This window comes from Antrostomus carolinensis, unplaced genomic scaffold (assembly GCF_000700745.2).
Source record: "Antrostomus carolinensis isolate BGI_N321 unplaced genomic scaffold, ASM70074v2 Scaffold55133, whole genome shotgun sequence".
Classification (NCBI taxonomy): domain Eukaryota; kingdom Metazoa; phylum Chordata; class Aves; order Caprimulgiformes; family Caprimulgidae; genus Antrostomus; species Antrostomus carolinensis.
The window spans coordinates 1-24,495 of NW_010308371.1; the positions used below are offsets into that span (position 1 = coordinate 1).

The window sequence follows — 24,495 nt, forward strand, 5'->3', positions numbered from 1 at the left end:
GGGACCCGCGGGAAGAACGCGAGAGCGAGCGTTCGGTTCGCCGCCCGCTGTCTGCGCAGCGCGGCGCACCCTCCACCTTCCCGCCGCCGGGATCAGCGAGTCGGTAATCCCCCGGTAACTGCCCGCCTCCCCCCGGCAGCCATTAAGGATGTCACACCGGCCTTACAGAACAAGGATGTCATGTTTAGTTCTGTCTAGAATTACTTCCAATAATTTACAGAGCACTTATATTAAACAATGAAAGCATAAAATTGAGAAGACAGTTCAGAAAGGCACACGATACAATCAGGTTTGTCACGAACACCAGTGTCCATAGCACTCTAGTTCAAGCTCAGTTTATTACAAACAATATAAAAAATCAGCATTGCAGCAGGTGGTATTTCAAGCACCAAGCCCGTTTTGTCTGCACACATCACATTCCAACGCACTTCAGCCTGGCCAGCAAGGAACAGTCACTTCACAAGCTCCCCCAGCTAGGGCTGAAGCGTAAGGTGTTGTTCTAATAGTGGTTGTGCTTTTATTTTGTGAAGTGAAGGGACACAGCATCCAGGCTTGGCAGCTGTATGGGTAGCACTGAACTTTGGTTCAACACTTTTTACATACACAATATATGGCCAATTACTACATTCAAACTACTGAAGTCATCTGTAAAGCTCTTCTAATTATACAAGGGCAGCCAGTAACAGAAAAATACTCTCAAGAGGAGGGAGAAGGAAGTCATACGGAGAAAAAACAAAAGCAAAACAAAACCCAAACAACCTAGATTTAGCTATTTTGAATAAATGACTGAAAGCAGCTTAGTCAAAAAAAAAAAAAAATAATAAGTGAACACACAAAGAAAGCTGAAAGCATGATCTGCAGAGAAGCCAAAATGCAACGGAAGCTCCAATGACCATAAAGCCAAAAGGCTCATCAGGCAGAAGTCATCTCAGCCCAGGAATGGTTTTCCATTTCTTGGGGTCTGCAGGAAATGGTATCTGAAGTACCATCCACCTTGCAGCTCAGGTGGTGGTTCACGTCCAAGTCAAAAGGCTGAAGACATGTCCCAGCACCCCACAGTTCCAAAACGCTTGCCTACGTCACAAGTTAGTTGACCACTTTTGTTATTTTAGTGATGCGATCAGCTAATGACAATACAGAAAACTGCCAACAAGCAGCTGGACACAAATACCAACTTATTACAGTTTTAGCTAATTTTGCTAATAGGCAAATCATTGTTTATTTGTTTTTACAAAATCTCAGTCCTGAGAGGCTACATGCAGAAAACAGATTTGTGTAAAGTTCTCTTTATTACAGGCAACATTAGTCCATACAATAATACACAATACTGACATACAAGTGTAATCTTCCAAAATCATCATTTAAACAGCAAAGACCAAGAAACAGAATTTTAACTACTTCATTTTCAAAAATTAATACTTTTTTCCTCCCAAGATCCTTTTTCAGTAAATTATAGTGAAACATACAAATAGAGAAAAAATACCCATTCAACATATAGTGTAGTTAAATGGTTATTTTGTTTAAAATCTTTAATAAGAAAATCCTTTTTAGCAACCTACATATAGATAAGTAGCAAACTTTGTTTTAAACAAATCCTCTCCATTAAAAGATCTGAAGAATTTTCATCCATCATTTTCTTCTTAGCCCATAACACTCTTGTTTTGTAATACCTTGATACCTGGAAGTTTTTCAACTGAAGGACTTGATACCAGGGGGCTTCCTAGACATTATAACCTCTCTTTCCCCCCTTCTATTTCCTAACTTTCTGTCCAACAGAAGGTGAGTAAGCACATAATACCTCTGATTTTTTTTAATCACCACTCTGTTTCATGAGAGCATAGACAGGTCTGCTCAATCCCCCTAAATCTACTATATTTTGCTGTTCAGGAGGAACAATATATGCCAATAAAAGCAGAAAACCTGCAGCTTTTCTGTCACATGCTTTTAATTATTGTCAAATTTTCTGGTTTATGCTTCCAGCTGATAACATGTATGTGTCATCTCAGTATTAGTTTAAATCTTTAAACAAAAAACTATATTTTCCAAAGTCATTATCACTGGGAGCAATCAAGTGGTCTTTTCTTGCTTTGCTGAGCTTCATTCTTAAAACTTGTCTTCGTTCTTCCCACTCATGGAGTTCAGCATTTCCATGGGCAAATTTACAGTTGTTTCCTTCAGTGCAAGTACCAGCCATATATCTGTTAAGAAATTTCAAATAGTGTTTCCATAGAATTATCATGATCATTACTGTATCTAGGTATTTTCCTCTAGACGTATTTTTCAAACATACTACAATATTAAGGACAAAAAAAAAAAAAAATTGAAGAGTATCTACTTTTTATGTAAGACAATACTAACTCTGTTTATCATTTGATTATGTTAATCAGGTAAATTAATACCTTATCATTTAACTCACTAAGCTAAAGTACTGCTATTGTTAAAAACGCAATTAATTAATTACATTGTTAACTAAATTTGGGTTTAAGTACTCAGTATGCCTTAAGAATCTATTTTATCCTAGTATTTTTGTATTAAGTTATAAGCATGCCAGTTTGTATTCACTTTATACTGCATATCTGAGGTGCGTTAGTGTTCAAAACATCAAATACCTTTAAGATGTTACTTAAAAATTTAGCAAAGTAAGCTTCCATGCAAAGACTGCAAACAAAAATAACTTGCTTTGTATGCTGTGCTATTTCTCAAGACCTCCAAGACATTCAAAATCCTTAACTTGAAATGGAGTAACAAAGGTCTCCATACCAGCAAATTGAATCTTTAACTCTGGAATGCATATTCCGAAGTTTTTAGCCTTCCAAGAAGATTCCAACAGTGGAAAGAACTTTCAACAGATTTACAAAAAAAAAAAAATCATCTGCAGTCAGGTAAACAGGCTGCATTTAACAATTAAAGGGAGCAGCAAAACATACGACCAATGCTGGGGAAAACCCCCAGGGTCTTGTAAGTTCTCTTCCACACTTTCATAAATTATTTCCATAATTTATTCATAAATTATGGATTTTAACAAATTTGTTTTGATGCTAACATTTCTACTTGCCTTAAAGCTCCAGTATCACTATCCAGCTAGGTACTGTTCTTGTGTTCCACAGGTAATTAATATGCAGATACCTAAATAAACTTGTAGTAATACCAACAAGCTGCAATAAACTTGCAACTCTTCATTAACATCACACAAGCAATTCATTTAGTTCCACAATTAGGCACCTTGTCACTTCCTGAGTTCTACAAGTACATGTTAAAATACTGTTAATTACTTAATTTCTTGTTGAAAGATGTATGCAAAGCAAGAAATACTAGAAACATTGTGTTTCAAAACTAACAACCGCCTTAATTATTTACACTATAAACTGTAATCTTCAGCATTTTTGACATCTTAAAAACCACATACCTATCACAAAGGCTAAAATATCCAGTTGGAAAGCGATACTGCCAGCAGTTTTGATCGTCCTCAGTGTGAAAAACCTTCTCTTTATGCTTCTCAGAAGAAATGTGACCCTGCCATTGCTTCTCACTATTACAGTTCTTCCCACACATCCAACAGTGAAAATCCACCTGTTTTACAGGAAATGTGAAAACAAAACATTGGTAATTCAATACTATAAGCAAAGAACTGCTCCTAATACATTTTGGATGTTTTCTTTATGTTGGCCTGTAAATTGCTGTTTACCTAATCAGATATAGTTATTTAAACAATCACCTGAAGTTTATGATCTCCACTGGCTTTAGAGGATTCAGAGGAACTGCTTTACAGTGTCAGTTAAAGTTTGCATTTAGTGCAGCTAGCTATGATCTAAGGAAGCACCAAGAAAATAAAGACAACAACATATGCTACTGACTGGGGATGGGGAGAAAAACAACAACAAAAAAACCTCACATGTGAATTTAGAACTATGCCTATGATTACTTACTGTAACTTCAGCATAGTCAGTCGGCATGTGAATTTGCTTCCCATTTTCTTTGTTTGCCTGAGCAGATGTATCATCTCCTTTTTCTGGTTTTTGACTTTTTAGCCATATGTCATACAACTGCTCCAAGTCTTGAACTAATGAGAGCAGAAGCTAAAATAAGTAATTAGCAATTAAGGCAAGAGTTTAAGAATGCTAGATAAACGACTGAGTTTGCAAGCATAATTCAGCCCCCACCTATTGTAAGAAGAAAAAAGGAAGGACATGATGTAGACAGTTAGACAGTTTAGAGATAAGAGCCAAGAGCAATATCAATCTCTGGCTACTTACCAAGACCTATTTCTGCCTCTCTAGAGGAAAGTAAGATGTTACACTTTTCTGAACAGGCACCCAAAGTACAGGTAACAACTGTGCCACTAGATAACAACTGTGCTGCTGTGTATCACTATCTGAATTTTGAAGTCCTAATACAAGGGGTGCTACAGTTTTTGGTGAATTTAGTCTGCTTTCTTGCAGAACATGATAATATCGTTTATGCCATTTATTACTTTTGATTTTTGATTTTTTCCCTCCAGTAACACTCTAATGGGATAACAAGACAACAACAGAAATTGAATAGTAATTCCCAGTAAATACACTGGGAGGGGGAAAACTCTTTCACAAATAGCTTGCTCCCATATGTTGGCAACAGAATCCTGGTGTATGCACAAGGCAATAGAGGGTATTAATACCAAACAATATTGCTGGATGGATCAATATACTATTTATAAAACATAAAAAAAATTGATACAAACTATTGTTAAAAAACACATCAAGCAACAAATATATAAAATAGCTATGTTTGTTTAATATTGTTTTTGAACACTCAGTCTGGGCTTACTCAAATTTAAAAAAGGCACCTGCAAGGTTTACTACAAAATAGAGTGAAAGAAAGTGGGTTAAAAAGTAATTGAGGAACAAGAATGAAAAGCAGAACAGTTAAGATTTACAACATGTTAGATTTACTCTTCTACTTACTGCTGTTCTCCTTCATATAGGTCCACATCTCCCTTTCCTCAGGACTGTGAGCAAATGAGCAGTTTCCATCATACTGACATTTCTTGCCTGAAGCAATATGATTGCATAACTGGAAAGTTAATAAAAAAAATATCTTTATGAATATAAAGTAAAATGGGTGACAGTAGAAAATGGGGTTTTTTTCCTAGTCTTGGCTAGTGTTTCCCCTCCCAGACATTTATATCACATGAAAAATAAAATCATGTTTACTTTATAAAAAACTCATATACTGTAGTTAGAAATAGCAAACTGCTGAAAGCAAGTACCATGACTGCTTTTTACCTCCTAACAGATTAACAGACCACATATATGTTTAAACTATTTCTGAAATATTTATTGAAAATAGTAAGAACTTAGTTTAATCACTAAGACTGAACTCTGTAGAAATACAATTAATATATTCCCACCAACTCCCATGGGAAGTTCTGCAGAACTGATGAAACCAGCCCAATTACTAGCAGTTTCCAGTTATCCTATTTTCTTAACTAAAATGATAGTTTTAGGTTAACATACATCAAATTGCAGAGGCACTTGTTTCTTTGCAGGAAGAGGACGAATGGTCATCCACTTCTTACGTTCATTAGACATTACTAGCACAACACGGCGATCTTTGGTCCATCTAAAAGCCAGATGTGTTCAATGAAAGAAAATACTATTAAAAAAAGACACACTGTGTACATAGAAGCAGAAAAGCCCAGAAAATTTCTTTATAAAAAGCTTTCACCATATTTTTGAGATTTAAGTAAATTCTACTAGAAACTCTACCATAACTGATAATCAAAAAAACCCAAAACAAACAGCCACTAAAGTGTTTCTCATTACCAATTTTTAACATACTACAAAGAGATGACTGTGTTCTGCTTCAATATTTTTTTAACTCCTTTTGTGACTCTTTCCTAAGCAGTAACAAAGTTTCCCAAAAGAGGTTTTAAATGGCTGACAAAAATGTAAATTTTTCACTGTTTGGTTCTACTTACGGGTGTCTTGCCTTTGCACTACAGTATTTTTTGTTTCTGTCTGGCTCATTAACTTGACCATTTCTCCAGCACTGACCACAAACAAACTTCATCTTCAAATTAAGTGATCCACATTTCATTTGGTTCCCAAGGATCTTAAGCCAAAAAAATAACAACAACAACAACAACAAAAGGTATTGTGTATCTGCAAAGAAATCCATACCTAATTATGAACTACCCCGTACAATAAAGTTTACAACACACATCTGGAAGCAGATGTTATGCTGCATTGTTTTGTAACAGTTTAGCTTTTACTTTCAAACTAGATAATTCTTAACAAATGCATCTTTATTTAACTTATTTCTGATTTAGGTATATGTACCCAGAAGTTGTGCTAATATATACAAACTAAACGTATAAAAGCCCTACATTTTGAAAAGATAATTAATTGCCCTGTGGCAGCTGACTTTAAAGTTATATTTAGGTTTTATGTTCTGCCTATGACAGAATAAGCAAAGCAAACGGAATTGCATACAAGCAAAGCCGGCATTTTAGCGTAAGTGGAGCAAGCCAAAGGAAACCTACAATGAGACAGATTATTTGAAGAGAGCATTAAAAAAAGTAATTTCTAAAATAAGCTACATTATACACAGACATAGAAAAAGAATTATCAAAGTCACTGTAGAATTAGTTTAACAGAAAAACAAAAATACCTGTGATCCATGTGCACTAGCCTCCATGTTCTGCCAGTACTTCTTTGATTCTTGAACAATGGTATCATGTGAAATACCTGTAAAGGAAGGCAAAACGTTCTTGAGCACTTACAAATGCTGTAGAATTTAAGACAGGCTCAAACTGGAATGCTACTGAAGCTCCAAAGCTTTTATCTATTTTTCTTTTTATATATTATATACATATATATACACTCATGTGTGTGGGTGTGCACATATGTTTACATACATACACACATGTACGCTTAAAAATCTCATGAGGGCCTCCAAAATAGAAATATTGTATATAAATTTTTTAAATTACAGCTTGCTCAAGTAAGTTAAGATGCATCTTTGAGTATTTATTTTATCATAATGTACTAAACCTCTAATTACAATCTGACTAGAAAAGCTGCATTGTATTACGAACCACAGAAAAAATATCCAAAATGCAAGCCGTCAGACACTAGATTGCTCCCGCTTTCTTTAAAAAGATTTTAAACAAGCCCTATTTCTTAGGTTTTGTTCCAGAAAAAAACATTCTTATAAATACTTTGGCTAAGGTTCCTATCAGAGCTATACAGTGTTTACACACACTGTGAGATTTACTGCTCTAATTCCATACAAACACAGACCACCATCTGTGTTTGGATTTGAGGGCTCATAAAATGCTGCTTTCTGAGGTAGCATCCTTTTACTTCCCACACCTTATACTCAGAAGAGGAACCTCCTACAAAAAGCAGAGATTGAGCATTAACTGACTTTGGCTAAGCATGAGAGCAGCATGAACACATCATAAAATAAAAAACATGCCTTCTGCGGCAAATCAAGTTTCCTGGAGAACCCAACCCTTCAAAGTAGAAATTATAGAAGAAGTATTTGCTATCCTTCACTTTGTAGGGGCAGCTGGGAAGAAAATAACTGTTTTACTTTCACACAGATACTTCTAAAGATTCATTGCAGGAAAGAGAACAGGAAATCGGCAAAGAAGCCTCTGTTTGCGTTTCTACTTCCAAAATTTTCAGGTCAGTATGACATATTGTGTCAGTGTGCCTGTACAAGAATCTAGACAGAAAGCTGAAGCAGTAAGGAGTCTCTTTTTCAAAGAGGAGAGAGGTAGGTAAGTCACAGACATAAAGGGGCAAAAATGCCAGAAATACTGTAACACATTGGGATTGCCACATTCCCTTTTTTCCTCCATTCACTGCAATGATCTAACATGATCACTTAATATGTAAAGTACTGCTGTCATACAGAGCAAGGTAGGAAGAATGACCAACTGTTATTTGGTACAAATAACTTACTGCTAACACTTTAACTGCCTTTAAAAAAAAAACAAACTTGTGACCAAGGAATGGGCTGTAAGTACAGAGACATGTCATTCAAAAGCTATCAGCTAGAAATAAAGTAGTAAAATTTGTTATCCTCAAAGAAGCCAAAAAAACCAAGCCAGATCAACAAAAAGCAGCCAAAATGTACTGTGTGACCAAGTACAGAAAAATAGATAAGTTTTATCAACACATACACTAACAAGAGATAAAGTAGCAAACTGGAAAGCTTTATTTCTAGCTCAATACATGAGAATATCAGAATGGTAGTAAGCTAAAACAAAGGCTTAACTCTAGAAAAAGAGTTGCTTCTTGTACTGGGGGAGGGAGGGAAATGATGGCATAAATATTTCAAGTTTTTCTTTCAGTGCTGTGTGAAAATTAAATCGATCAAGATCTTCCTAACTTTGAAGGTTTAAAGATAAAAACAAATCTAGTTTGACTTGGATTTAGTATCTGCTCATGACTTCTAGTTTTATTTCAAGAAAAAAAAAATCTGATCACAATGAGCAATTTTGACAGTTTTTATTATCAAGAACTTGCTAATTTTGAAAAGCTAGTAGCCTACTCAACACTTTTTATCATATTAACATTACTGTTTATTGAACGTGATGTATTAAAGATTCCAGCAAACTTCAAGTGAGTGCACTGATCCCAAGTTGCTAATTTCAGAAGGGAGCCGAGACAAGGAAGAAGTGGCATTACAGCGAAGAGTAAAGTAAGCATCTTACAAACATACCTGTTTCCTTTTGCATTATCCAGACTTTAAGCTCTACCAGGCTGTGAGCATAAAAGCATTTATCCTCTCGTAAGCAGCCATAGTGCACCTCATGTCTGCATAGGTCAAGTTGACATCGAACTTGAAAAGGGCGGATTTTGGAATATTTCACCATAGTTTCTCGCAAAATGTGGACAAGGCACCTGTTTTGAAAACAGTTTTAGATATTTCTTAAAATTACTTTGTTCATATGCGGAAAAACATGTAAAATAACCAGCCCTCATCACAGCTTATTCAAATACCTTTCTAACACTTTTCACTTGAAATCAGAAAGCCAAAAAAGTTTCCAGAAGGAAGAAGCATCTAATTATGATTTATAGGCTTAGTAAACCAACATCGCAGAACAGTATTGTTGTGAAATCCAGAGGTTCCTCTTCTGCAAAGCATTACTGAATTCAATTCAACTGGATCACTGGTTTCCAAGAGGGAAAGCATATCGTGTGCACTTTCAAGTTTATATCCTGATCTAATTACAAACTCAAGTACTTATTCTTTTGTAGAGCACCACTGAAGAAAGAGTTGACACATCAGAGTAACAGCTTTGCTCTTACAGCTGTAGTGTTTCCTCAATACAGGGAAGTGGAGTACAAACAAAGCAATTAAAATGCTCCCACTTCCATTATATAAAAATGTAAGTCTATTAATTCTCAAAAACTTATTTAACACTATTACCACTGTGAAGTCTTTGTTAACTTTCAAAGAATAATTAAAGACACTTTCCTCACACTATTTTTATCAACTGAATTAATAAGGTCTATGGTCTATTTCAACACTGTAATGAAGGTAAACCTGTTCTTAACTGAGTTAAAACTACAGTAAAATAAGCAAAACAGACTGAAGAAAGAGCAAACTTATTAATTCCTGTATTAATTTAACATCACACATCTATTTACACCAATGCAGCTCACCAGGTAGGTAAGCTATTAACAAACTGACATCAAAACCAGTAAGATTCAAACATGAGGGTGGATACCGCTGATTTTGAATGTATTGATAAAGAAATAGTTCACTTTCACTTTAGTTACATGAGACAATCATGGTTCAGTAAGTTTGACTTACCAATACCACACAAGCATAACAGTCACTTAGCAAGGAAGAGAAGTTAATCAACAGATAAGAAATTAAAGTCAATATTAAAAAATGTCCTGAATCCTTTGCTTTTAATCTGAAACTTAAAGATATGGTATTTCAGACATACTTGTTATCTTCAAAGTCATGCATAGCAGGGTGAGAACAAGATGAGGAGTTATCCTTGTTCCTTTTGCTTATGATTCTGGGTTTATGATCAAAACATTTCTGGAATACAAAAACAGGTAATTACTGAATATGCATTTTATACATTTTTAAATGTACCTTACCTTAAAGATTTTAATGGAGACTTCAACTAGTCTCTAATCTGAAGCTAGTCAGATTATTATTGAACATGCATTTCAAAATTTACAAAATAAACATGCATGAACAAAAGCATTTATTTCCAGGTCATTTTATTATGTATTATCATTTTTATTGTATCATTAGAAATAGAGCAGCACCTCACAAAGAAACATAAATAATCCATGATGTTCTTGAAGAAGCCGGGACACAGTCAAGTTGACCTTTCCATTTCCTCCAAAAAGAGCTTCTCGACTAAAGGCTCCTTTGCGCTCCAGTGTCCACACATCTATCTCCTCTTGACAATATGCAAACGTGCAGTGACCTGGATATCTGCACTCCTCTTCAGCAGCAACATCTAAAATGGTAACCGTCAATATGACGTTACTTTTACACAACTTTTATCGGGAGCTAATCTTAAAAACTTCCACTGTCTCCATTTCAAAGGTTTTTAATAAAGAAGCTACATCTTCTGTAAATGGGCTACTTACATCCAGCAGACAGAAGCAAAACCTTAAGCTGAATGACTTGCTGAAAATGTAAAACTCCTCAGAAAGGCTGATGCACAACTCTATCAACTACCCTTTTCTAGTCTAAAGCAACAATGCTGAGAACCCAGAATACCGTTGCTTCAATACAGTCCGATATAGCTGGTAATTAATCCACAAGTCATCTTGCTTACATAAGTAGAAGTTCATACTGCAAAAGACTAACAAGAATGCTTTTCTGTTGTTGTTTTGAATAGTAAATAGCCCAGAAACATACTGTTTTCAGGGCAACAGTACACTGGAAGCCTGCATGTTCTTTAACTAACTTATAAGCAGCTGAAAAAGCTGTGTTTCATGTCCCTCCCGGCCCAGACTATCTCCTTGCCAGAACACGCTAATTTATGATGAGAAGGTGGGTGCATGCTGACAGACCTGCTGTAGTTAGAGAGCAGGCTCCACTTCTCAGGACTGTACTCTTATTTCCCCTACCAGCAGGCCAAACTGTGACACAAATGCACACCAAAACGTTTGGGGGAGTATCAGAAGTAGTAAGGAAAGTACTCCCATGTCTTCCCTAGTCATCAATACTGTATGCATAGTTCATAGGAAAAGAAGGGAAATGGGGATGGCATAGAGCAGTACAGTAAAATGATACAAAAGTAGGAATATAAAAATATTGCACTTGGAAGCAAAGTTACTCATGACGAAGAACAGTAGAGAAGTACAGTGCATGCTCTCTAAATAATCACACTAATGGCCAAAATATGGCTCTCCTTATAGCCTCTGAAAATACAAACAACCTAGTGAACTTCCTTCTCCACCGTCCATGAGCAAGAATAAAAACTAAATTCTTTACTTCACTGTGGAAAAGCTAAACTATATTACTTTGAGTGTAGGCATTAACATTTTACTATCTATAACACATACCTTTACATATATAATATGGTCCCACATACTGTGTCTTTGTTGGTCTTGGACGTATTTTTTTCCATGATTTATCTTCAGAGTTTTTTATTCTGCCAATTAGAATATCCTTCTTACATTTATGTTCTAAACCGGGATGGTAAGCATAATCCAATAGTTTAGGACCTGAAACAATCGCAAAACATTGCTTATATTTGCATAAACTGCAGCATACTTATAACATTTCCATACATGGATTGGCACATAAGCCCAAAAGCAAAGTACATGAACACACCGTATAGAATTCCTACTTGCACCAGCAACTCTGAAGAACCAAAAGTCATTACCAGCCATGTTGAGCAGAATAAGAACAAAAAAACCTGAATACTTACAAAAGGACCAGTCTTGGCAAGAAAAAACCCCACAAGTTATCTGGGGAGGGATGCTGTGTTATAACCTTATGATTACTTTGGGAAAGCAACAAATTGCTGCTTTTTTCAAATTCCAAAGTGTATGTTTTCATAACACTAATTTAAAAATTAAAGTGCTTATTTATAATACAACAATGCAGATGAATTCTAAGATCAGTAAATGGTTCTCTTAACCTTCAACTTTTATTATATTAGATCAGTTGCTATGTTCAGAGACAAAAGACATCAGGTAAGAAGTACACACATACCAAAAGTGTAAATGCCAATCCCAGAACTTCATAATTTTGGAAACAAAAATATGCCTAGGTTTAAACTCTGTCTTCAGGATGATACTAAAGTGAAGATTACTTTACCATTAAAATTAAGAAATCAGGAAGGGAGTCTGAAGGCAATCAACGCTTACTGAATTCTGCCATTTAAGTGACTACAAAAACAAGGGTGTGACCCAGTTTCCCTGGACAAGAAGCTGATGGAACAGTACAATTTCAAAAGTAGGTAGTAAAAGCAGGAGACACTTAAAGTTTTTGATAGATATGCAAAGAAAGAGAAGAAACAGATGTTTTGATAAAAAAGTCAAGATAGGAACATACTAAGTACTTCCACCAATATTTTATAGCTCCTGCTTTTAACATAATGTGATCTGTGGTTTTTCAAACATCACTTCATGGATTTTCCTTGTAAAAATAATTTTAAACTAATATAAAAGTTCTTAAAACTAGTCATCCCCTAAATGTCTTGATACAATTCTTTAAAAGATCCATTACTACATTGCACTTTAGTATATCAATATCATTGGCACCTATAACTTGAAACACAATGCTTATTTTTAAGATTAGTCTTAATAAAACCTATTGCCTCAAGAATACGGCTCTGTTTAAACAGCAACAGCTCAGGCCTAAAAGATTAGTTATATTAAAGCCCAAAAGAGGTTAAGATCCTTCTGAGTCAATACAGTGGAGTTAATTATTACTAAGGTTTGGAAGCCTCAGGATTATGATTTAGAATTAGTTTGAAAGAACAATAAAATAGATGGGATGTGAAGGTTACCAGGTACTTTGAACTGCAGTTCAATTCCCCATGGCCAATCAGAGAGAGTATTGCAAGTTTTTTTTAGTCTTGAGCAAAGGTGTCATTCTTCACAGTACCCTGGGGGTTGGGAGGAAAGGGAATACAGAATGTGAACGACCTTACACAGTAAACCTACAGGTTGGGGAAAGCGTGCGGTGATTCGTGGTGGTTTTAGGAATCAAGAATCTATTAGGACAAGAAATATAGACAAGAAGAAAGAAGGTAAAATAGTTGCTGAATTTTACCAGTTCCTTAATAGTAAGACTGTACTACATCTGCAAAGAATAAGTCAAGATTAACACTGTTTAGAAGCCAACAGTACTGTCACTTATGAACACTAAAATTTCAAATGTATGCTTTTTAATTAAAAAAAAAAAAAAAAAAAAAATCAACCCAATTGAGTCCAAAAACCCCTTACCTTTTTTGACAAAACATAACTGGCAGGCCTGTCTTAGCTCATGTGTGCCTTCTAATGGGTTTCTTCCCACAAGTGCTGAAGATACAGGTATGCTAGCAGTTGCACTGCTAAAAACATTTGAAAAGTCATTTCTAGTTTGGCCTGCAATTCCCATGTAATTTTCTGACCCAAACAAACTACTCGGGCCATTTACCTGTTGGAAGAAAGCATATTTTACTCTATTCATATTACTTCATTTATCTAGAATTAAAATTTAACCTACTGAAATTATTCTTCAAAGCATAAGACAGACTACGCACAAAAAATTCATAACACAAACTTAACCACACGTCTAAGAAGGGGTCATGCAGATTTGACAAAAGCCATATACCCAGCACAGACTAAGCACACAAGACCCAACCATGTACAGGGAGAACAGCACTTGCCAGCCTAATTATTACTCCACCCTGGCTCATGAGGATGCAATCCTTCATGCCACCCTTCCCCACATAATCCATGGCCAGCAGCATGGCTAAAAATATACAGCATGACTAGAATACAGACACTAAATGGATTCTAAGACACAAGGCGATCTGTGCTCTCTTCCTGTACTAGGACAGTTCTCCAGGATTCCTAATTTTTGGCACTCGGATCATGAGAGATTTTCTCTCTTTTAGGTTGGCTATTTTACACTTCCACAGTATTTTACAGCAAGTTCCTCAGAATGGAAAAGTGGCTATGACAGCAGTCAAAGTCTGCATATATAAAACCACCTTTGTAAATTTTTTCTTGTGTTCAATTACTGTTGCTGTAAGCTACTGTACAACTGCTTTCCAAGCCAGAATCATATTTTCATTGTAAAAGTGCCATTTTTTAAAAATAGAAACTTCTACTGTAAAAAATAAATCTATGTTAAGCCTTCAAGGCATTACCATTTGAACTTCTGTGAAACAAAACATGAAAAATACTTACAAACAATGGGGAATTACTGCTGCTAAGTGTTGGTGTTCCATCCCTAGAAGCTGAACTTGAGAGGTCTAAAGGAATAAAAAGATTCAATTATTTCAGTTCCCCAAACCATCCTATGCAAAAACTTATTTATCAATTCCTGAGAAGCTGCAGTATCAAAGGTTTGGTTTTTTGACAAACACCAAAGGGTTTTTTGTTTGCTGTGATTATTTTTTTTAATTATGTAAAAGCTCTTTGTAAACATCTGGGCTGAAAATTTATTAGGTAATAATCTTCAATATAACCATCTGATTAACATTAGCAGTAGCTTCACAGGCATACACTGAAGCAACATGAGGTACTTGTGCAGTACAAAAAGGGTAGCTAGATAAGCAATACCTGTCTATCAAAAATGAGGAGATGAAAGAGGATTGAGAGGATTCTTCTATTTTTAAATTTATTTTGTAAATCTGGCTTTGTTCCAAAGAGAGCATGCTCCTATAGTGCTGGTAATTAGAAACAAAACTTTATCTTTTCTAGTTCACTGGCTATTTGTATTTTATTTCACGTACTTGATTTCTTTACATAATTATAGTCCTTCGAGTCTGAATCCAAACAAGTAATACTGGTATCTTTTCTGAGTACAAAGTTACAGCAGCCTTTTAGAGTTCTTGTTTATTGCCAAATCATCAGAAATGGTTTAAGCTGTAAGAACACCTTTGTTTTCAAAAAAACAAAGTTTAAAGGAACATGGCTCCTTCTTTAGACTTACCTGAAACAAATAACTTGCACAATAAATGCAGAAAAACTGAACGGATGGAGCCTGGAGCATGCTTATGCAGGCCCCAGGTAAACAAAACCTTTATTTAACCAACACCGATCATCAATACTCTCCAAAATTTTGAGCACAGATCAAATGTTACATAAGTGTTAAATAATACTGAAGAGTTGTGAAAACTCATTTGTCAAAAAGATAAGCCGGTTGGCTCATGCACAACTCTCTGTCATCATAAAAGGTTAAAGTATTAATACTAATTTCTTACCTCTTTTTGGGTCACTGATTGAAAAGGTGCTTAGTGGCGAACAAAAATTTTCCAGTGAAGAAGTCAGAGGCTGTGAATAGATTTCTGAAAGAGAAGGTGATGGAATAAATCCTGCACTAACTGGCAGTGTCCCCAACAAAGAGGCAGAGAAAGTTACACTAGGAGCTACACTTCCTGCTGGAATAGGTCCTCTGGCTCCTGTAGTTTGCTGGAAAAAAAAGGAAATTTTAAAAAATTGTCTGTTCACATAGCAAAAAAACCCACCAACACTCAAGAACACAATCTGCAATAGTATTTCTTTTTGCAAAATTTTTATAAATCAATTTATTTATAAATCTATTACTACAGTACAGTACAGAGCTACAGTACACTTAGAGAACTACAGCAATCAAACCCTAAACAATGCCCTAATGCAAGGAATTATCCATGAATCAACCACTTCAAAGGTTCAGTTAACTGAAGTTTATTAATAGATTTAGATTTTTTTTTATTAACCAGATCAATGCTAAATTTCCAAATTATGTTAAAAACATAAGACAACAGTAATATAGCTGTATTTCTGAAGTAGTATCCCTCTCCCAGCAACTTCGTTCAGGTTTTCCAACACACATAACCAATGTAATTGTCCTTGGAGCTCTGCTGGGTGTCGGTATCTTTACAGCCACATTTGCAAGATTCTGCTCCTGAGAAAATCAACCCGACTATGCACTAATACAGCTCAGGAAAGGTAACTCACATTTTGCTACTAGCCCACTTGATAAAAATAAAAGATCCCACTCATAAGGACAGTTTTTGAGAAAGAAAACAAACAAAAAAGTCTTACCATCACACTTTCATCTGGATCAGGCACAGAATCAAGTAATTCATCAAGTTCTTCCCCAATAATTATATCTCCATCCCCACAATCTAAACATGCTTCTGGCATAGCGAAAGAAACATTCCCTCCATTTGCCAACACGGCAGAAGGCAAAGAAACCTTTTCCACTTGAAGAGGCAAAACAGAAGATAAAGATGGTACAGGTACTGATGACACTAGAGACACTTCAGAAACAAAGTTTGATGAAGAAGCAGCAGAAACCATCTCTTGCTTCTGGTCAGATAAATCTGAAACAGATAAGAGGGGAATGACTGGAACTTTTGTTCAAAGATGTAAAAATACGTTGCATAACTTTTACCCTAACAATGTGGGGGGTGAGGGGGTGGAGAAACATGAAGAATGTTTAAGCAAAACCACATTAAATGTTTTTATCTTCCACTAACTTCCAACTCATGGGTACCTGTATCTCAGTGCTTATATATTACTCAAACTGAAAAAGACAGGAAAAGTTACAGACCTGACACTTTATTAATCTTTGGCATATTTTCCCCTCTCTGTTTTCCAAGTTAAAGAGAACAGTATGAGACAATCATGACAGAAGCACTTAACAATCATATCAAGTTGAGGAGACCAAAAGGAAACTTGCTCAGCCACTTAAATACATAGTTTTAGAGATAAACAGATCAGACTTTTTACCACAGATCTTTCAAATGACAAGATTAATTTTCTTAAGAAATTTCATAACAAATATGACGAGATATGCACAGCATGCCTAGCTACCTAGCGTTAATATTGTAACACAACAAGACTCACCTAACTCAATATCTTCTACAGAAGAAGAATTCTGTAAGTGAGAAAAAAATACCTCTCAGCACTTTGCAGAAGAGCCATTAAAAATTTTCAAGTACATATTTAGACTAAGAATGTAAGTCCTCAAATTTAGGTTTTATAGATTTTTAAATTTACAAAGTCTAATGGAATTTAAAGGTCAAGTAATTTTTTTAGATAAAGCATCCATTTGCAGACTGAAATCCACTTATGGTATCACTAAAGATCTGCAACCAACCAACATAAGTGAGAGTGCTACTCCAGGGAATGAAAGAGTCCAAATAGTATCTTAAATGAGTTGTTCCTACATCTCCTCATTCATTTACAGCTAAATTATCTCTATTCTTGTGAAAAAAGTCCATAAGATAAAGATGAACTCCTCTTCATTACTGCTATTCAGATACATTACAAATACACCAGAAATAGCAAGTTCAGCTGCTAGCGAAGGTCAAATTTGGACAAATGCATAAATTAAAAGGGGTTTTATCCCAGCACCCTTTACTTCAATAATCGTTAACAAAATTAAATAAATAAATGAACACATTAACTATGCGCTTGCCTCAAGACATTAAAAGTAAATATATTCATTGCACTGGATTTAATGTTATAGCTAACATTTATTCTACAAAGATAACTTGAAGGATAACCTTACGTCCTAGTCTGACATAAATATATAGCAAAACTGAACATAAAGATTAACAGAGTCCAAATATTAAAGTCCAAAATATCAGCACCTTACATAAAATTTTATTTGCACCATTTTCACTTCATCATCATGAAATTATGAAACAATCACCCCCTAGTTTAAAGGCAGCTTGCACCTGGAACATGTAAAACCTTACCTGAGTTGACACATCGCTAGAAACTGAATTTGAAGAGGGTGGCTGCAATGAAAAGATACTTTTGTTAAATACAAAATTGATATCAAGGAGGGAAACCTCAATGTAAAATGTTAAAATAAAATCTTACCTTTGCTCTTACATACGCTTTCCTTATTTTTAGCCCTAGTTTTTGAGCTAGTTCTTGGGTAAGCTTAATCACACTTTCATCCTAAAAGATATAAATAAAATTTCGTAGTTTACATGTGTTTTCATCTTTCATGTAGACTTCTGTCTACATCTCAGTCTATATTTTACAAGATCCTTACATGCAGGATGTCTCATAATGCATCTTTACTCTTTAACAAACAAATAAGACTGCAAGCTAACACTGAAAAATACAGCTACCCTCAAGCAAAATTACTCCAAATATTTAGAATTTTTCAAAAAGCCTGAAAATAGATAGTATTCTTCTCTTCCACTTATTTGAATTTAAAATAATGTAAAGATTTTTCCAAAACCAGAGAAGTTCAGAGAAGTGGGGTTTTTTTGTGGGTTAGTACTTTTTGTCTAATTGGGGAGGATGGGGTTTTTGTCATTTTGTTTTTACACAATTGAGGGCCACATTTCTGATCACCATAATGTCAGCTACTGCATAACACTGATGAGTATTTATTGAGAGCTCTGTATTTTGGCGGTAATGGCATCATACAACTAGAAAAGCTGAGTTAAAAACCTGGTCGTATTTCATTCTGTCCTATAGTTATAATAACTATCCATTTAAATTATTTTAAGATTTAGCTTTCAGAATGTGCCCTAGAGCTAGAAAAAGCTATTTACAAAACTTATAGAAAGGCATATTAACCTTAAGTGAAAACATGCAAATCTGGAGATGCAAAGCGAGGATCCGAAGTCCAAAGTTACACGCTCAGATAAACTGCTTGTGTCTTCACAAACAAAGCTGAGACCTTCTCTATATCAAAGGGTAAACCTATACTCAAACCAGTTTATCTGTCTGTTTCACTGTAATTTTGAGGTAGAAAGGCGAAAAAAACCGCAACTCATTATTCTGTCCTGTACCAGTCTATTTGAGCAAAACAGGTAAAGTTTCCATCAGCATTTTAGTTCAAATGAAGGGTCTCAGGGAGCCAAATTAGATTATTTTTGGATTAAACTAAATGGGAAGTGCTGCAGGAGTGCAACTGATGCACCCTCTTTAAAAAAAACAAACAAAAAAACCCAACCAAAAAAACCCACAAAACACAACCAACCATGGCAATCAGATTCTCAGGACCAGCATTTCAGTGTACAGATCCTCTCCTATTACACCACACACTGCTGGCTAATACAGATACAGCCTGAGATTAGAGGTGCAGAGTAAGTGAGGCAGATGGAGGACAATGCGCAGATAATGTTACTAAATGCTTGGAAAGCTAAAACATGGTTATAAAAATAAATCAATATTGTACATTGTAATTATGTGTGGTTATACTTGTTACTGTAGAGAATTACAAACAATTAATTCAGTGGTTCTAGCAAATGTTTATGGCACTTGAACTCCACTACCAAGTGACTATTCTTTTGCTGAAAATTAACACAACAAACCAAACTTGGGGACTGTAATCTCTGCTATCAGTCTTCACTTCCACAACAAAAAATAATTCTTAGAGGAATAAAAAATTTTACTGCATTAAAAAAAAAAAACCAAAACAAAACCTTCAATGGTCTTGATGTAAGTATATGTTTTCTGTATCAATCTTTAAAAATAGTCATCAATATATAATTTACATACCTGTGGTACAGCAAGAGAACATTTTGCTACAGCATCATAAGCGTTTTTATACCTTCCCAGTTCATTCAAAGCTTTTGCTTTCCGATAGAGAGCTCTGAAATTGTTTTCATTCAATCTTAATGCTACCTCACAGTCTTCTAGAACTTTTTCATGCAATCCCTACAAGGAGAAAAGAGAAAAAGGCACTAATCAGAACTATTATCGAAACAGCAAATTTAAACTGTATTAAAGTACTGAAACACCATAAAACACTCACCAAAGCCACCGCACACTGCATGTATGAGTTTTGCTAAGTCACCAACTTATGCAACTAAAAAGAAGCAGGGCCATCATTCATGTAAAATCCAATAATAGTTATGAAGACAATTTAGCTCTTTCACAAGAGCCATCTTATTCCACAGAGAAAGCAGCACACCCAGTTGCAATCATCAGTATAAATGCATAAAAATACTGTTCCATCAATTTCCAAGCCTACTATGACTCTTATGTTAATATTCTAGTATTAGTAACTAAAAATATGTCAATGATTATAGTCGTAAAAAGAAAGTATTAAAGAATATGACAAAATGATGATCTGAAACACACCAGTTCTCAAACCAAGAGCTTTTCAGTCACTGGGAAGTCTTCCATGTCTTCATGCTCTGTTAGCACATTGTTCTTGAGAAATCATACAGTTTAAACAGAAGCTTACCATATTTGAAAAACATGCTATCCTGTTCACATGCAGCTTCTCTAAAATATCATCAGAAACATGGATTTCTTCAGAATTAGCATAATCAGCTATGTTTATAGCTTCTGTATAGTGACTCAGTGATCTTCTCCAATCACCTTCTCGATATACATCATTCCCTTCATTAAAAAGATTTCTAACAAGCTCTCGTATAAATAACTGGAACAAAGAAAAGAAACACTCATCAACAGCAAGTTTGTTGTTTACCTTCCATGTTTCTAAATAATTTTTTAAATAGAAAATTTATACTTGTCATTTCATGGAAACAAAACAAAATCACAGAATCATAGAATGGTTTGGGTTGGAAGGGACATTAAAGATCATCCAGTTCCAACCCCCCTGCCATGCAAAACTTTTGTTTGTATCGGTATTTTTCTTCTGACATTTTTCCAAGACTAATATTCAACACCACAATACATGCAAATAAAAGAGAGGCTAAACTACTATTTTTATTTAATTTTTTATCCAATATGTTCTCAAATCCAATGAAACCCACTACCACTAATAAAAATACTAAAAAGATGAGTCTGAAAATACAAGATAAAATTATGCAAAATAATAAAATGTAGAGAAACGAAATACGTTATGAAGATTTATGTGACTGAGGTCCTTTTACCTCACTTTTGCTGTGCTACTCTAAACTTTACTCAGAATAGCACATTGTTTTATCCAATAAATGCCCCATCTTTATCCCTAACACCAGTAGAGATGGAGTTAATCTAAATTGCTATATGAGTGAATTCTGGGCATCCAAATATCTGAGTACCTGTATCACAATGTAAGTAGTCCTCTAGTTGAGACACTACCATTCGTACTACATCATTACTTAAATGATGATTAAAAAAGAAGAACAAATATGGTAAGTTAGTTCCATGTTAAAACCCTTCTGGAAATACAAAGGTAATTTCATTACCTCATATTGTTCTTGCGTCCCTGGATAGGGCAAAGTAGATCTAGAAAAAGAAATCACAGAATTTATTATTATACATACTGCTTACAAGATGATCACACTGGAAGAACACTGGCTCTTACTAAAAGCAGCCTCACTTGCTGCAACAGGCAAGTCTCTAAATATTGTCTATTGCCTGCAATGAATGACAGGAGTGCTGTACTTTAGTTTTGATTAAACACCTGTGTTTTCTTATTATTAATTACTCATTTTAAGCTGGTCTTAACCTGCTGTTCAAAATGTATTAAGGTTTTGAATGCTTTGAGTATAAAACCTCAATGTTGTTTGTTTAAAAACAATGTCCTTCCTTTCCTCCTGTGTGTAGAAACAGATTATATGTGAGGAGACTGCAATCTTCTGGTAAGTATTATAAAATAACAAATTATCTGTCAAAAGAACATATCAACTTTAATTAAACCATACCAATGACACTACAGGAATTTTAAGAGTTCTTTTGTATGACAAACTGCAGATATTTTTCTAGCACAGAACAAAGGTATTTACTTCTAACTTTTCAGGAAGAAAAATAGGAACCCTTTCCCCTCCCATCTAGGTCATCTGAGAATCTGTTTCTAAACAATTTTTAAAATTGGGGGGGGTTAGTTTTGGCTTCTTGTTGGTTGTTTCTTTTTAAAGAATGCCTTATGCAAACAGTGAGCTAGTGTGAAATTTCACAATTATTTAAGCTGGCCAGGATCTTCTAGAGAAGAATTTGGCATTGATCTAAATGAAAATTACTAACATGATTTTTAATTTGGTTAAATTTTAGCTCCAGTGAGTTGATAAAATTAGGTAGTGATGAGCAAACCCATCCCTTTCAGTAGCAACCTACTCTTAGGTGCAGCTGTCCACAACTGTAAGGTAGATTTTCAGGCTATCAACATTTATTACTCACGAAAAAAATTCAGTGCTCATTTTTTCTCAAAGGCAGAGAAGGAATACCCTCCAACCTTTAATCTGATGTTTGGGAACAAAGAAGGGTTCTATCTTTTTTTAAGACTGCTCCCCATTTCCATGTTAGTGTTATCAAATATCCTGAGGAGAAATACAGGTCCTCTTCCTTCCTCTGCTGGTGCTATACTAAACGGGCTTTCCCAGAGCTATCCATCTCATATATATATACACGTGTAAGCATACAAGAATAAAACCACAAAATCATACTCTATAAACTGGAGTCCTTTCTTAATGTCCTGTTGTCTAGTGCTTCTCTCTTCTGACACATTGGACATGTTATCCTGAACATCCACTTTTCGGATATGCCACTCCTCAAAAAGGAAGAAAGATAAAAGGCTGTTAATAGAAAGCAGTTTGCATTTGGACCAGAAGGGTCCAACCTCTCACCAACACCGATTCCAGCATAAAAAAATGATACTGCACCACGTCTTCAGAGAACACACTGAAAAAACTCCAGACAAACTCTGAAGTGCCCACAGCAACACAGGTAGAAGCCCCAGGTCAGAACCAACACCCCCTCTGTCCATGTTCAGTTACACAACGCTTCTGCAGAAAACCTTTCTTCCAGTTTCTACTTTATCTTTAGTTTCCCACTTATTTACTCTAGATCATGCACAGTCATGTTAGTGAAACTAAACCAAACTACAAACACAGCTTGCATGCATTACTGCTAAACCAAGCTAAGGTTCCACATAACAATGTAGCTTCCCCTTTAGTAGCTTTATACTCCTTTTATTTGTTTGTTGAAGTAGAAGTAAACTCAAGACCTTTCTATATTTATTAATAAAACCCAAACTGATTTGAAAACTACCATGAAGTCTAATTCTAGAGTCTCATCATCACTCCACTGCTAAGATGTTATTAGAAGCAAAATGCCACTGCTTTAATCTTACCTACCAGCTGACCAAGGTGAAAATCTCGGAAATTTTACCACTAGCAGACTACCTACTTCATTTGAAAAACTGTATTTGGATTACTTTAATGTAACTCCACATCACTGACTTAACATTTAAATCCAATTTAAGTAGGCTGAATCACTGATTTTGTTTTTCTTCATGTCTTTCATTTACTGGATTTACTTTAATATAGTCAAGTTAAACAGGCTAAAACAATCTGTATAACCTTCAAGATAAGGCTGTCTGAAGTACAGTTTCACAGCTGCATACAGTTGTAACAAACTGCAATATAAGAACATGACTTATTTTTACAAAAAAGATCAGTAGGACAAAGTTTTAATCTGAAAATAATGAAATTCAGAAAAAGTTAGGGGAAATATGTATTTTTTGTGAAGAAAATTTATTTTTGTTTGAATTTATAGTTAAAAAAAATTTTGAACTGCATGCAGTACATTTCTGATAGTCCTGAAACTAAGCTAGAAAGAGACAGTATTTTGTGCCCAGTTACTATTTCACATCAGTGACAGAAGAATGAAAACAAAGTAAAATAAAATTTTTAAAAACCTAACCCCCAGCAAACTCAACAAAATCCCAACTGATAATACAAACCAGCTGGAGAAGATACCCTCCTTTCTCTGAATGATTTGGCATAATGAAGAGCTTGCTCTGAAGAGCTTGCTGCTCTAATAATATTTACAAACTTTTCCAAAGCATCTTAAACAAATACATGAAGTCTACACCATCTCAAGTCATTAAGAGTTAGTCCTATTGTAACATATCCCTAAAACCAGCATAAGAAACTAAGTGATTTTCTTAAGGTCGCTAAAAAAGTGAATGGAAGGTCACTCCTAGGTCTCCATTTCACCTCACTTCCCACTGTGACCTCTAATATCAGCAAGCTTTAAAAAAAAATAAAAATAATAATAAAAACCAGTCTGTAGATAAATATAATGGACAGCTACAACAGTTCACTGACATTAATTGTTCAGACATTGCTTGTTTAGATATATAAATAGCACTCAGTAATCTACTCTCCAGAGAGGAAATAACCCATGAACACTTTTTAAAACTGTTTTTCATGTTATTTTATGTGTCATCTTTTCCTCCACAATACATACTGTACTTTTGGTGCACACATTAAATGCTTTTACTATAAGATAAATGTTTTAATGAATAACAACAGCATATCTATGAAGAAATCCAAATATAATGCTGAAAGGAAATTTATTTGGTATCTGGTTTAGGTTTTAGAATTCAAATGAGGGTTAGTAAGAATAAGAAATGATCACACTAACCAAAGACAGCAGCAAT

The 24,495-nt window shown here is 35.0% G+C and overlaps 1 protein-coding gene across 2 annotated transcripts; it reads right to left on the bottom strand.

Annotated features, from left to right (window-relative positions):
• Positions 1-954: 954 nt before the first annotated feature.
• Positions 955-22,624, bottom strand: ZC3H7A (zinc finger CCCH-type containing 7A). Of its 2 annotated transcripts, none has more exons than XM_029084427.1 (22): positions 22,496-22,624; positions 21,299-21,338; positions 20,347-20,544; positions 19,656-19,814; positions 18,015-18,095; positions 17,900-17,929; positions 17,031-17,082; positions 16,224-16,504; positions 15,401-15,608; positions 14,382-14,446; positions 13,431-13,623; positions 11,538-11,699; positions 10,284-10,480; positions 9,950-10,047; positions 8,713-8,894; positions 6,649-6,725; positions 5,957-6,090; positions 5,493-5,598; positions 4,941-5,049; positions 3,927-4,060; positions 3,407-3,570; positions 955-2,198 (listed from the first exon to the last, which is right to left on the bottom strand). In XM_029084427.1, the coding sequence occupies exons 1-22, from the start codon at positions 22,561-22,563 to the stop codon at positions 2,009-2,011; spliced, it is 2,928 nt and encodes a 975-aa protein (XP_028940260.1). In that variant the 5' UTR covers positions 22,564-22,624; the 3' UTR covers positions 955-2,008. The 2 variants fall into 2 exon arrangements, with proteins under 2 accessions (XP_028940260.1, XP_010164024.1); XM_010165722.2 differs by having other exon boundaries at positions 17,031-17,061; positions 17,888-17,929.
• Between the last annotated feature and the right edge of the window lie 1,871 nt (positions 22,625-24,495).